Raw genomic sequence first — 15,523 nt, forward strand, 5'->3', positions numbered from 1 at the left:
TCAGGGTGAAGTTGTAAATATTTAGGTAGTCAACAGTTTAAAGATCAAACGAAACATGAGTGAGTATGTGTTTTAGCAATATTTCAGCAATATCAAGGCAGGGGACATCAGAGATGGGCTTCACACATGACCCACATCGGGAATCGAACCCAGATTTTCGGTATGACGAGCGAATGCTTTAACCACTAGGCTACCCAACAACCCAATTGGAATCTGAGATCAGGAATACTGTACCAGGAGTTAAGGTGCCGTACTTCTAACGTCGGAGGAGGCAAGATTGTTGCACTATTGTGTGCATACACTTTACAAGATTTATCCTCTCATATCAAATTCATCAGAACGGGAACACATTATTGGATAAATAAAATCTTGGTTCAATTAACAACAGCAGTAATTAACAGTGGCAGTAATTGATCAATCCACGAGTACAAGAATGCACTACTACACTAGGTTTTCTGGATCCACTATGGGTAACTATGGTAACTGATTTGAAGTAATATATAGTCTAACAGTAATGAATCTACTTACACCTTGTGGTTATACACGGGAAACCCTGAGACAAAACATGAATCTATGATTCCAACAAACAAAATCCTGGCACATTTATGGGACATAACTCTTTACAGAGATTATTGAGCTTTAGACCACTGTGCCATCATCTCAAAGTTGTCACCAGAAAACTTGCCCCACCCAGTACTAATCTAGTCGCTGTGACCCCTACTTGATTTCGAGTGGCCTGCCAATCAAACTTCATGTGCTCATAAAGACGCAATACCCATAACTTCTATATGGTCAATATTTGTTCTAGTTAGCATCAACAAACATATTAACAGCAGGGCAGACACCAGGTTTACTCCTTGATAAGCTCTACTGCTTGTTATTACCTACCCAGTGAGACCCATGAAGATCTGGGTTAGAAATGGTCTTCAGCCAACCATGCTTGTCATAAGAGGTAACTAACGGGATTAGGTGGTCAGGCTCACTGACTTGGTTCATGCATGTCATCGTATCCCAATTGCGTAGATCAATACTCATGATGTCAATCACTGGACTGTCGGGTCCAGATTCCATTATTTACAGACCGCCGTCATATAGCTGGAATATAGCTGAGTATCCAGTGGTAGCTTGTTATCACCTTCCAACTGCATGTTATTACCTAGCAACTGCTTGTTATTACCTACCCAATGGTTTGTTATTGCCAAGCAACTACTTCTTATTACCTACAAAATGCTTGTTATCAATTACCTAATGGCTTGTTATTACCTAGCAACTGCTTGTTATTACCTGCCCAATGGCTTGTTATTACCTATTCAACATCTTGTTATTACCTGCCCACTGATTGTTATTACCCACTAACTGCTTGTTATTACCCACCAACTGCTTGTTATTACTAACCCAAAGGCCTGTTACTACCTACCCAACTACTTGTTATTACCTACCCAACTACTTGTTATTACCTACCCAACTACTTGTTATTACCTATCAACTGCTTGTTTTTAACTTCCAACTGCTTGCTATTACCTATCCAACTGCTTGTTATTATTACCTGCCTAACTACTTGTTATTACCTATCAACTGCTTGTTTTTAACTTCCAACTGCTTGTTATTACCTATCCAACTGCTTGTTATTACCTGCCTAACTGCTTGTTATAACCTACTAACTGCTTGTTATAACCTACCAACTGCTTGTTATAACCTTCCTAACTGCTTGTTTTTAACTTCCAACTGCTTGCTATTACCTATCCAACAGCTTGTTATTACCTGCCTAACTGCTTGTTATAAACTACCAATTGCTTGTTATAACCTACTAACTGCTTGTTATAACCTACCAACTGCTTGTTATAACCTACTAACTACTTGTTATTACCTGCCTAACTGCTTGTTATAACCTACTAACTGCTGTTATTACCTTTCCAACTGTTTGAGATTACCTGCCCAATGGCTTGTTATTACCTTCCTAACTCCTATTTATTACCTAACTGCTTGTTATTACCTATCCAATGGCTTGTAATAACCTACCCCCAAAATTATTATGCCAATCAAAGCTCTCTTGGCAAAAATAAGAGACGTAAAACTTCTCACTGAAACCATTGACAATTGGAAGCAAACACCCCACATACATAACTCCTTCAAGCAACATTTTGCATGTATTACAAATTGGTCTGCACTGAGGTTTGGCGGGTCAGACTGGGTTGACCTCTGATGTGGGTGCACCACGATTTAATTCTTCATTCCAACCTTGGAAGCTGGATAAGTGTGATAACCATTGCAACTCTAAACAGATGTGTACACAGAGAGCATGTTCAGTACATATCCTATTGAATATATACATAACAGTGTCGATGAAGATATATTGATAAAGCTTAATAAACATTTTACACTGTGACAGTTCAAGGTAAAAAACCTGCAAGGATCAATACTATATGGTGATGTTAAAAGAATAATAAGAGAATATATACATGCAATTCTATTATCACTATCACAGTCTTTTTTAACTTTAACTCTAGTTTGTATTTTACTTATGTTTTATTGTCTGTGAAGTCAACACTGGACTCGACTGGTGTGGTATCTTCTTAAAAGTCTGGACTGGGTTTTCTACTGGTAGGGTGTCCGCTAGCTATTCTAGTCTGGTGTCGACTGATGTAGTACTGCCTAGCTATTTTAGACCATCAAGTCTTTCTCCTTGACCAGACCTTTGAAGAATGACACCAGAACAACTGAGTACATGGAATTGAAAAGTTGGTAGCTGGATCAAACATTTAAAAAAACATGTACTCACTGCACATCAATGATACATTTAAATGATATCTACAGAAATAGCTGATTAATGGCCAAAAATCCAGTATGACATCAGCATCAATGAAATTACTTCATCATTCTGTGAGCACTTGCTGGAGACACCAGAGGTCAGATCATTAACACAAAGTTTCAGTTCTATAGTTTCCTTGTAGTTTCTGGGTAGATGTCGAAAAGTGAAGTTAATGATGGACGGGAGATGGACAACATACCATGACATAAGCTCACTAAACTTTCAGGCAGATGATCAAAAGTACTGTGTGCAAAAAGTATAGTTGATGGACGACTCAAACAAGATGCATGTGTATCAGGATGGCCGGGACCATCCACAGCTTGAATGTTATATGACTATCTGCCGCGATCTTCCAGCACAGATGGTGTCTGTGAAGTGAAGTTCAACCATCCGGACTCACATCTCTTTACTCTTTCTGACTCGATGACAAGATCGAGATGAACGTATCACTTCAGCCAATCAGCACATAGTTGCCAGGGACACATGTTGCCACTGATGGAGGTTGTCACCATTCAGTCAATACCAGTAGCCTCTTGATTAACATTGGTTAGCCAGTCATTCTTGATTATCCAATGTATCATTTACATCTTTCTATAATTAACCTTAGCAGAGTTTCTGTCGCTCATCAGTGTAGTTTGATTGGATGACAATTATTATCGTTATTAAGAATCGGGCTCCAAAGCCATGGTGGTGAATGGTTACAAGGGAGTTAATCATAAACGGATGGAGATATAACACCCTGGACAAAAGAAGATGAACAACTGTCAGATATGATGCCTTTGTTTGCTCGGCCTGTTGAAAACTGTAAATGTACGTTCAGTATCTGACACTAGTGTGAGTTAGAGTCAGTGAGTGAATTGGGGTTCATTGCCACTTTCTTTTCAATCAGGTATTATGAGGCCATAAGGTGACACAGGTTATGTGAAACTCTCAGGCACAAGTTTGATACCATAAGTGTGTTGTATATGGATTGGCATGGATGATACGGGTGGGCATGGATGATATGGATCGGGATGGATGATACGGATGGGCATGGATGATATGGATGGGCATCAATGATATGGATCGGGATGGATGATACGGATGGGCATGGATGATATGTATGGGCATGGGTGATACGGGTGGGCATGGATGATACGGATGGGCAAGGTTGACACGGATGGGCCTGGATGTTTCGGATCGGCATGGATGTTTCAGATCGGCATGGTTGATACAAATGGGCATCGATGATACGGATGGACAAGGATGATATGGATGGGGATAGATGATATGGATGGGCATGGAAGATATAGATGGAAATGGATGATACGAATAGCTAGGATGGGATCGGATGGAAATGGTTTATACAGATGAAAATAGATTTGAAGGGATGTGCACACATAGATTTTGATGGGCATGGATGATATGGATAGCAAGGATGGACACAGGTGGATATGGGTGGATAATGGATAGTCATGGGTGGATATGAAAGAAACATACCTGAAGCAGGAGCCTCTCGTCGCCCCAGATGACCACCTTCGTCCAGTCGATGACTTCAGCGAAGGGTAACTCCCATCCATTACTAAGCAATACTGGAACACAGGCAGCTTGAAGAGCTTCCAAAAACCTGAAACACAACAAACATTGTTGTCAACTCCTACTATCAGCACTGAGTGAGTGAGTGAGTGAGTGAGTGAGTGAGTGAGTGAGTGAGTGAGTGAGTGAGTGAGTGAGTGAGTGAGTGAGTGAGTGAGTGAGGTGTAGTGCAAGCATGTCGTTTCAATTTTTGGGAGTACACAGTTCCACGGACATTTGCATGACCAACGAACACCATAATTCTCCAGACATCACACACACTAATACAGTTATTTAAAATCAAGTATTGGTGCAGTTAGTGATTTCATCCAATAATGAAAAGAAGACCTGCTTCTTTAAATCTAATTACTAGGTATTCAATACTACTGGACAAATGACAGACAATCCATACACTTTCTACCACAAAAAAAAAGATCACCTCTCTCTTCAACTCCACAAAACATCATCATGGCCAAATCTTATTTTTCTATCAGACAAAACCAATAAACAGGATTCAATTCATCACTGCCTAGATTCGTTCCAATGCACTTATACATCACTTGTTTGAACCAAACTTTCCAGCATCTCACTGAATAAGGTTTTATTTAAAACACAGCTCTAATACATCTTCATTTCAAGATGTGGACGTCGTATCCATTATCTCTAAAAGAATCCTACTTGTGCCACACAGTTGAGGAATCCTTTTCAAAAGCTGACAAAAAGCCTTATCAATCACACTGGCCGCTACCATCGTTCTCTACAGCCAAGCTAAACTAATCTAATAAGGAGAATCACTTAATCAAGGCTATTAGACTCGGGTATATACACGCAGCCATCTCAAGGTGTCGACAATTGTAAGCTGTGACAGGAATATAGTATCTTCGTTATCACAGGTCCACATGGTGTGTGGTTCTGACACTGGACAAGGTTGGTTCAGTCATGTCTGCATGTGGGTACGTTTAATATACATATAAAAGGAAGGCCATGTCTGTGACTCCCTTGATGTTGAACACTCATGAATATTTATTCCGGGGGATGATTTCACTTACGTTAATGTGTGACAAAATGCAGTTGGGATGTCATTATGACGTTATTGATGTTTGTTGCATACACATCAATGGCACATCACCATTGCAACGTTGTTTAGAATTCCCAAATGTATAACAGTGATCATTAGGATGAAAAGCTGGTTAGTGTAAATATTAACAAGTTCGGTATCCAGAGTCCTCACGATAGTTAAATGCATGAAATTAACACATTCTGAATATCAGTCTTTTGATGTTGTTATACACCTCAAACATTTATACAACGGAATGGCAAGATGCATGAATGTCAACAATATCCCAGCTGATATAAGGGTAACGCTATTTTTCAGGGCATTATCATTTGCAGAAGCCCACAGTCTTTTCAACTGCCCTCCTTCTTCGGGCAGTATAGGGCAGTTGAAAAGACCAAGGGCTTCTGCATATGATAATGCCCTGAAAAATAGCGTTATCGTTATTATACCTAAAATGGATGATTATTGTTATCAAATAAAAATAAACAATATCGGTTTTGAAACATTTAGTGCAGTCAACACAAATTTTACTGACCCACTTTTACAAATATGGAAACGTCATTGAACAAACCAGATGACGTCACTATTAAACATGACGTCACCTTTCCTATCCCTGTGACGTCACCTAACAACGGGCTTGATAATGGCCCGTCGTCAAGCAATATGAGGGCATTATCAAGTTACAGTGGCCCGCTCATTTCTGATAACATGCGGGCGGTTTAATGATAATTCTATCCATTTTAGCTATAAAGTAGAGTAAGATACACCCCCACATGACAGTAACAAAAGCCATGGAGCTCAAAATGCATATAAACCGCAATGCTAGAGCATAAACAGTCTCGAGTATCCAATGAAATAGATTCCATTGGGTGTTAAGGGTTGAACAGCAGTGAAACTTATATGAATGGATCACTGAAAATCACTGATGACACCAGGGCCCACTTGCACAAAGCGATCTTAGTGCTAAGACTATCGTAAGCCTATGTTAAAGTATGGGGGCTAAGATCATCTTAGCGCTAAGATCGCTTTGTGCAAATGGCCCCAGGGCCCCAGTCCTCAAAGCGATCTTAGCACTAAGGTGATCGTAAGTCCCATACTTTAGCATAGTCTTACGATCATCGTAGCTCTAAGACCGCATTGAGGAAAAGGGCCCAGGTGTTTATGAAAAGGGAAAGCATGTCCTGCTCTACTGGATGCGCTTGCAACTCCCACAATTTCCACAAAAAAGCATGTGTTTGTTGCCTGACGCTGCATAGCAATGCCAGCCTGGAAACAAACCAGAAAATCAAGTGATGGACCAGAAATCCAGTCTCACAACCGCACATTGACTGATTCTGGTAAAACAGGTATGTCAGACTATTTGGGGCTTTTATACCTGCGGGTAATATAGCAGTTGAAATTAACTGAAAAAGATGTATTTGTTCCATTGCAGTCATCTGTAGAATGTTATTGTCAGGTACGCCTGCACTGATGAACCCTCTGTGTCAGTCAAATCAAACGAAAATCAACTAAAAAAAACCACATCCAAACTATACTTCTCCATTTTTGATAGGGGCATTTTTTATCTCTTCAAACAACACAATGTCAATGTCAAAACTATATTAAAATAGAATGACATATCTGATCATTCCTATCAAAAGTTGAGTAACATGATTCACAGAAAGACCATCATTACATCCCATGAAACTGCCAACTACACTCAAACACTGTTGTGTCGCACTTTGATGTGTCAAACTTATGGCTGTTTCGAAGTAAAACTTCGTCCCTGCATATTCCTTCTTTATTCATATTTCAGTTATTATGTCAAACCTCGGATAACTCGCAGCATGTACATATGTCCCTTCAATTTCGACACAATGACTAAATTATCCCTTCAGCTTTCGAAATATTTTTTTTTCAAATTTTTAAACTTTCCAGACCACACCTACAATTTCAGTAAATCATGTTAAAAACAAAGACTTTGTATTGAATGAGTTGTAACATATCACCACACAAACATCAGGCAGACAAAGCCAACGGTAAAGATGTAACAGAAACCGAGCCCCGAAAGTTTGCTTGTGTCGCCATACAGCGGACATTAGCAGTAGGTGTAGCCACCATCAGCCATCACATACCCGGAACTGTGGAGCCCAGGCCGGCCTGGTTTGTCTGGTGCAGTGAGTCAATATTAACACAGCAAGTCCACGCTACTGTATATGAATGAGTGGGACGAATTCAGGAGAGACTATGGGAGAAATGGGAACGTACATTGTACTGTTTGCAACTTGTCTCATTCAATAGAGGTGATTTACGCATGTCAAAGGATTTTTTAGAAAAGTAGTTGATGTTTTAGGATTAGAAGGGAAGTAGCATGTACAATGTTGACATACCAGAACAGACATGCTGACATGTAGTCTGTGTTCGTCCAATTAAAGAAATGTGTAAACTAGTTCAACATTCTAGAATCATCAGAAGATTCATCCCCTTAGTGGGAAATAATTGATTGTTTTTCTTTATGTTTTGGAAACTTTCCATGAATTGAATTTTACCAAAGTGAAGCCCCTTGTTAATGATTGAGTATGGTTTAACACTGCTTTTGGCAATATGCCCCTGTGCATTTAGCAAGGAATGCTGCTATCCAAAAGGATCTTGGTTAAATATGCAGGACTCGAGACAGTTTTGGAGCCATTGAGTATTTAGTCGTCAATTCCACAGTTTTCTTTGGGTACTAAATATATTTTATAAGTAAGAGGTGACTATGCTTGTCATAAGAGGCTACTAACGGGATCGGGTGGTCAGGCTCGCTGACTTGGTTGATGCATGTCATCATATCCCAATTACTTGGATCGATGCTCATGATGTCAATCTTTGGATTGTCTGGTCCAGACTCGATTACTTACAGACCGCCGTCATTTAGCGGAGTGCTGCATTAAACTATAAACAAACTAACAATCAGTAATTAAACTATCATCTGAAGGAGTGAGTGAGTGAGTGAGTATGGTTTTACGCCGCTTTTAGCACTATTACAGCAATATCACGGGGGGGGGACACCAAAATGGGCTTCACACATTGTACCCATGTCGGGAATCGAACCCGGGATTTCGGCATGACGAGCGAATGCTTTAACCACTAGGCTACCCGACCGCCCCTCATCTTAAGGATGTAATTGAATTTGCTGAGATTGTCCATTGGCTCAGCTATTCCCCCTTCAATCAAATGAACCTGCTCAATTGTACCCATCAGCTTCCTTCTTTATGAGGGATATACAAACAGTAAATACTACCGAGAAGAGCTCCTTTAAAGAACACACATGGTGGGATATCTTATCATTCCTGAGCCTGAAATAACCTGAAATATTCACCTGCAACAAGATTTATTGTCCTATTATGGTGGGAACTCTGATAAGGAACATCGGGTTATCACTTCTGTTATCAGGGTGTAAAGAGAGGCAAGAAATTCACTGGTTGCATAAACTGCTGCATGCCAAATGCCGTAGAGTCATTAGGCAGCTACAGCTTCCTAAGAAATTCAGTGAAAGCAATGTCTGCATGAGAGACTCCCTTTAACAGGCATATTTCCCTCTCCTATATCACAGACCCGGAATCAGGTGTTTTAAGTGTCTAATTGTCCTGTCACATGCTTGAAGACATTTCAAGATGCAACCATGTGTTTTTTCAAACTGGCAGTTTAAAAAAAGCTCGGACAACTGAAACCTAAGATTACGGAAGAGTTTTTTTTCTTTCTGATCTCCCTAAATGTGTATTTTCATTCAATAAAAACATAGCCAGATAGCTAAATCAACAGTGGCGCCCTCAGCATGTTCTAAGGGAGATAAGTGATATATGACGCTCACCACTAAATACACATCAACACTCTTAGCGATTGAGTTACACCCCCAAAGAGGACGACTTTTTGTGTGCAAGAGATGCTTTTTGCCTTAGGGTAGAGAATAAGAATATACATATCTCACCAGAATGTCTACTCATGATGATGATTGAGGTCTACGTGAACAAGTTGCCAGATGCAGAAAAAGTAGTGCACATACTGCACACCACATTTCAACCAAAACAATTGACACTCTGCTTTGAGAGGAACACATTGTATAAACACGGCTGATTTTCCCTATGAGAAAAACAGCCTCCCTCCCATGGTGTTTGAAGATTACCGTATTTGACGTAATAAGCGCCCCGCTCTAATAAGCGCCCACGGCGATATTTGCTAATATATTGGCTAGTGAACAATTCCAATTCCTTCCGATTGATCAATGTACACAAGACTTATTCATTCGTGTATAGTACATACTCGTGTGTTATATGCACCCTTAATTATGGGCAATTAAATTCTTGAAAAATATATCTGTCGTGTATAATACACACAGACTTTTCTTTTGTATCATTTCTGGCTGTCAGCATAAACCACGAAATTTACGATCTTTCAACTCTGTTGTTTTTCACCAACATTTTATTCTAATAAGAGCCCCCTATTTCTAATTTAGAGAGCGCCCTGGGCGCTTATTATGTTGAATACGGTATGTCATTAGAAATCCCATACATTCACCAGTGGAGCAGGGAAGATGAAATATGGAGCCGAGTTCTGTCTTATCAGCAGAATTTGAGAAATTTGCAGAAAATACAACTGAAGCAAATATTTTGCTTGTATGTTTAAATCATAAGAAGATATTCTGAGTAACACTTGTAATGTTAATAGTCTTTGGACGACTGATCCAGTGACTGGTGCAAAACTGAATTGAAACGATTAAAAATGTGACAACCTTTTATCAAATATATGAGATCTCTTAAACAATCTAACAATAAATTTTAAGTGCCTCACAAACAGTTTAACATGTATTTAATGCACTGTGCATGCTGTATGGAGCAGTAGCAATCATTGACCGCAGCTAACACATGAACACCTTACTTGCGAAACACCGGGTGTCATCCATGATTTTCAGTGATCCATTCATATAATTTTCACCATTTTGCAATTTACTCTCAATAGCATCTGTTGTGGCAGATAATCTAGACTGATTATTTTCCGCCGTTGACGTTGTATTTTTACAGGCGAAGGCCACAAAGTAAGCTTGATTTAATCAGCAATAGACAAGAGCCTCAAGCCTTTAAACAAAGGATGTCTGCAGCCATTACAGTTGACATGGGAGCAGCTGAACATTTGTGCATTTTTGTTGTACAAGAAAATCTCATATTTCCATCGAAATTCAAGTATGCCATACATCAACTAGACTGTAATGACTCTTCCCTCACAAAGGTCAAGGAAATTCTAAAATGACAAACAAATTATTCATATTGTCAAGCAATATGGCTGAACTTTCATCAGGATGTTTCGTTATTTATTTAATGAATGAAATCAAGCAGATGTATTGATCACACAACAGTGATATTCTTCACTCTATTTCTATAAGAAGCTATGTGACCAAGGTCACAGTGACCTCTGGAATTAAATTATTGACTAAATTGACCAACATTGTGGACACAACCCTACAGTCATCAAGTGGTCATCTTGGACAAGACAAAGATGAAATCAATCAGATGAGCCGTCTCGGATTGGCTCTTGCCTGGCCAGTACTCCATTGATTCCTTTGTCTTGAGGCCCGTTATCTCTTGGGACCCTGCTCAACTTCAGATGAAATCATTGTCTCAAGGGTGATGTCAAGACAATATATAGAATATGTTTGTGTCTGTTCTCATTGTGTGAGGAGCTATAGTTCAGAGACACAATCACCTCAGCAAGCAATAGCAAGAAGCGCATCGCTTGTTTATGCGTGAGTTCATGTTGTTTAATGCTCTAGTCAGAAATATTCCAGCTGCATCACATCATTTTGTAAGTTTGTTTGTTTGTTGTTTAACACCGCTCTCAGCAATAGTCCAGCTATATGACGGCACTCTGTAAAAAATCAAGTCTGGACCAGACAATCCAGTGATTGACATGAGCATCGATCCACGCAATTTGGAAACGATGACATGCATCAAAAACAAGTCAGTGAGCCTGACCACTCGAACCCATTAGTCGCCTTTTACCACAAGCATAGCTGCCTTTTACCATTCTGTAAGTAATCATGTTTGACTTCAAGAGCAATGATCAATGCCTTCGTGATATTACTGAACAAACAATCCGGTAACACATTGTAACAACCAAATTCTTGTGAGTCAGCCTTTACAACAAGTATGAGCTGCTAAGGACCTATTCTGCCCTGGAATCGTAACACGGGCGGCATTTGTAGGGTATTCCCTGGTCACAAAATATTCCAACCACCTCATGGCTGCTTGTGAAGTAACCCAGTCTGCACCAAACAAACCAATGGTAACTAACATGGGCACTGAATCACACACACAGAGTATGAGTGAGTGAGTATGGTTTCATGCCACTTTTAGCAATATTTGTGATGGGGGACACCAGAAATGGGCTTCACACATTGTACCCATGTCGGGAATCGAACCTGCGTCTTCTGCGTGACGAGCGAACACTTTAACCACTTGGCTACCCAACCGCCCCTCACAGAGTATGAAAACATGCAGTCATGTCATATTTGTGGGGATTCTGAGTAAGAATATTGGTCCCCAGCAAATATACTTGTAAAGACAACTATATATATGTATAGTGGTCAGGCTTGTGACTTGGTTGTATGTTGACATGTCACAATCGTGTCAACTGATGCTCCTGATGTAAACCTCTGAATTGTCTCATCTAGACTCGATTATTTACAGGCCACTGTCATGCAGCTGTAGCATGGCTGAGTGTGGCACACACTCAAGGATGAGGGTGGGTCTTCCCTTGTCACTAGTCACCCATCCAACAATATGCATATCAAGCAGCTTCCATGACTATCTAATTCCAAGAACCTCAAAGCATCCACTGATCTGAAGACCGATGTGGTCCAATAATACATGAATATGCTGAATATGAGGCTCTGGTTGTTCATCTCAAGGAACACTGCAGCTTTGGGAAAGCAGCAAGGAGAATGGCAGTGGTAAACAAAATGCTGGGCCTTTGCTAGTGCATGAAATCAAGGAGCCCAGTTAACCAGTAGTTACTAACCACACTAGGATGACCTAGTTTGTTGATATGCTGATTAATAGTCATATCTTGCATTCCACAGGCAACTGCTCTAGGAAGAATATATAATTAATGCTCAGTGGGTTCTTTAGACATTCTTTTCGACACCAGTTGGCCCTGCTGGTGGGTATAGTGCCTAATCTGGGATTCACACACTGATTGTGCCCATATGTGGAATCAAACTTGGATTTGTGTGTTATCAGCAAACATACCAACAGGCTAACCCTAACAGCCCCTAAGACCAATGAGGTTCTGGAGCTCACATGCTAATATCAGAATCAGAAATCTTGTTTCCACCATTTAGCATTGCAGTTTAGGGTTTGCTTTGAGATTATATTTTTTCAGGTTGACATCAATGAATAATTTCTGTAGGACTGCAACTGGATGGGCATTTAGTTTGTAAATGAATCATTATCAGCTTAAATGTTAAAGGAATTATTCATGAAACTTAAAAAACTGTCAAAACTGCAAAATAGATTCACCTGCCAAATCTAATGAAGGGAGTATCAAAATGGCTTCAGCAAAGTATCTTTCTGATCGATTTAACACCATAACATAATCTCATCAATTTCAATCAGATCAAAACCACAATATCATATGATACTGAAACCAAAACGCTAAACATCATGAAAATATCAATACAAATCTGTTCTTGTGAAGGAGACAGTTTGGTACTGTTTTTCTGAACACCATACATCAGGATGTTATAAAATCCCAAAACCACCTCCATGCTGGAGACAAAACCCTGACAGGACGAGCTTCCTGGTTCTGTGAACTCTGATCACATCCCAGGGCCAGGTCTCGGAGTCACGCTAACATTGTCAGATCAATGGTGAGCCAATGTCCCACAGGAATCCAGTTCGGGTGAAGTTATCACATGTTCAATCAGCAGTAATAATACCATGGACATGGGGAATCCTGTAAGGGCGGAGTTTGTCAATACAGGGGTGCAGCAAGGAAAACATGTTCGTCAGGTCTCTTTACTGTTGAGGTAAAATTACAACTCGGGATGCTTGAGAGAGTTTGTGTTGGTAATGTTGGCCAATAATGATTAATACTGGGAATTGGGGACATGGACTGTAAAGGTATAAAATTACTGTCTTGGTTGTTCCAATTGTAAAGTCAGAGTGAGTGAGTGATTTGGGTATAATACTGTAAACTTAGGACATGGCATGGCATGGCATGGCATTGCATTGCATGGATTCAGTGAGTGAGTGAGTGAGTGAGTGAGTGAGTGAGTGAGTGAGTGAGTGAGAGTGGGTTCTGGGTGTGTGAGTGAAGTTTTTAACCTGTTTTTTAGCAATACATAGATCAGTTGGCGGTGAAGAGGGTCTATTGAAAATATGAAACATTTCTTTTGTAATGACAGCCAAAATAGGGAATTTATGGTTATGATGTAACAAAGATTGGGTATTCAAAGGAATTATGGGCTTCACACATATTCTTGCCAAGTCATACCAGAGGTAAAGTCATCTGATAGCAGAATCTATTGCGAGTCTGATGGTATCTCTGTCCGACCCTTTGAACAACAAAAAGATGAATAAATTACGGTTTAGAGACTTTAACAATACTCTTCCAACAAGTTTCAGAAAAAATATCACCTTCAACAAATTGGCATTACCTTTTGAAACACTGTCAAAGGAAATTTCTGCCATGATTTGTCAATGAAAAGATCAAAGGAACTAAAGAAATTGCAGATTATCAAACATCTTGATAAAAATCATTAGCCTAAAAGGACATCTATGGCAACTGTCTAAACACAGGCAACACACAGCAAGTGAATAACCACTGCCACCAGCATACAGGACACAATCTGGGCAAGATCTGTTCAGTAATTCTAGGATCCCAATCACATATCCGTGCAATACGTGCCATATACCTCAGGCTATATCCCACATAAGTGGCATATCACAAAACTATCACAGATAAGATGTTTCCCGGAGCTTCATGTCTGTCTGTTATTGATTATGTGTTGTGAATGGTAAAAATGTATACACCCTGCAGATTGCTTTTTAGTTTTTCTGTTATTACTAGTGTCTCTTACAGAAACCAGAGCATGTATTTTGTGAAACATTCACCCCCATTGGCATCCCCTTCTTAGCTCCAGCAGCCTATACCCTTTTCAGCTCTAAAATGAAGAGACTAAAGGATTCCTTAATACTCATAGGTTCCTTCATAAAATTATATTTATTTAACCTCATACTTAACTTTATTTCAGGTACTATATCCTAGTCTATGTAATATGTATTTATAGGTAAATGAAACGGCTATATCCCTTCATCTTAATGTTGTAACTGTTTTGATTTCTATGAGAGTTAAAATAGTGGCACATCCCTGCCACATAATCACCCAACACGAAGAGATCCCTTGACAAAAGCCAGCAATACCAATATTGACATTTTCTAGACGACAAAAAACACCAGTTGTTTTCTCAACAACTGAAGAGCCCCTTTAAGACAAGTACCAACTGACCTGCCCATCTACAGCACACTGGGGTATTGTGACATCACAGTGAGTGTCATGTAACCTGATGCTCATGTCCAGTGTATCCTGTGTGTCCACCCAGAATAACCCGGTCATGGCTCCTGTGTCCTAAGGGTTCGTGTAAGCAGTGATCAGTACACACCAGCAGCTTCACACACACACACGGCAGTAGGGCTGACTCCCATCACAGGCACATAGCATCAGGGCTGACTCCCATCACAGGCACAAAACAGCAGGGCTGACTCCCATCACAGGCTCACAACAGCAGGGCTGACTCTCATCACAGGCACATAGCATCAGGGCTGACTCCCATCACAGGCTCACAACAGCAGGGCTGACTCTCATCACAGGCACATAGCATCAGGGCTGACTCCCATCACAGGCACACAACAGCAGGGCTGACTCTCATCACAGGCACAAAACAGCAGGGCTGACTCCCATCACAGGCTCACAACAGCAGGGCTGACTCTCATCACAGGCACATAGCATCAGGGCTGACTCCCATCACAGGCACACAACAGCAGGGCTGACTCCCATTACAGGCACAAAACAGCAGGGCTGACTCCCAT

General features: G+C 40.3%; 1 protein-coding gene across 1 annotated transcript in view; it reads right to left on the bottom strand.

Moving 5' to 3' along the window:
• LOC124149462 (exostosin-1b-like) overlaps positions 1–15,523 on the bottom strand; it is a 150,612-nt gene that overhangs the window by 42,977 nt on the left and 92,112 nt on the right. The window contains exon 3 of the mRNA XM_048394043.1: positions 4,289–4,415. Coding sequence (XP_048250000.1) covers positions 4,289–4,415 — 127 coding nt within the window. The remainder of the gene's footprint in view (positions 1–4,288; positions 4,416–15,523) is intronic.

This window comes from Haliotis rufescens, unplaced genomic scaffold (assembly GCF_023055435.1).
Source record: "Haliotis rufescens isolate VD_foot unplaced genomic scaffold, xgHalRufe1.0.p SCAF_1, whole genome shotgun sequence".
Taxonomy (NCBI): domain Eukaryota; kingdom Metazoa; phylum Mollusca; class Gastropoda; order Lepetellida; family Haliotidae; genus Haliotis; species Haliotis rufescens.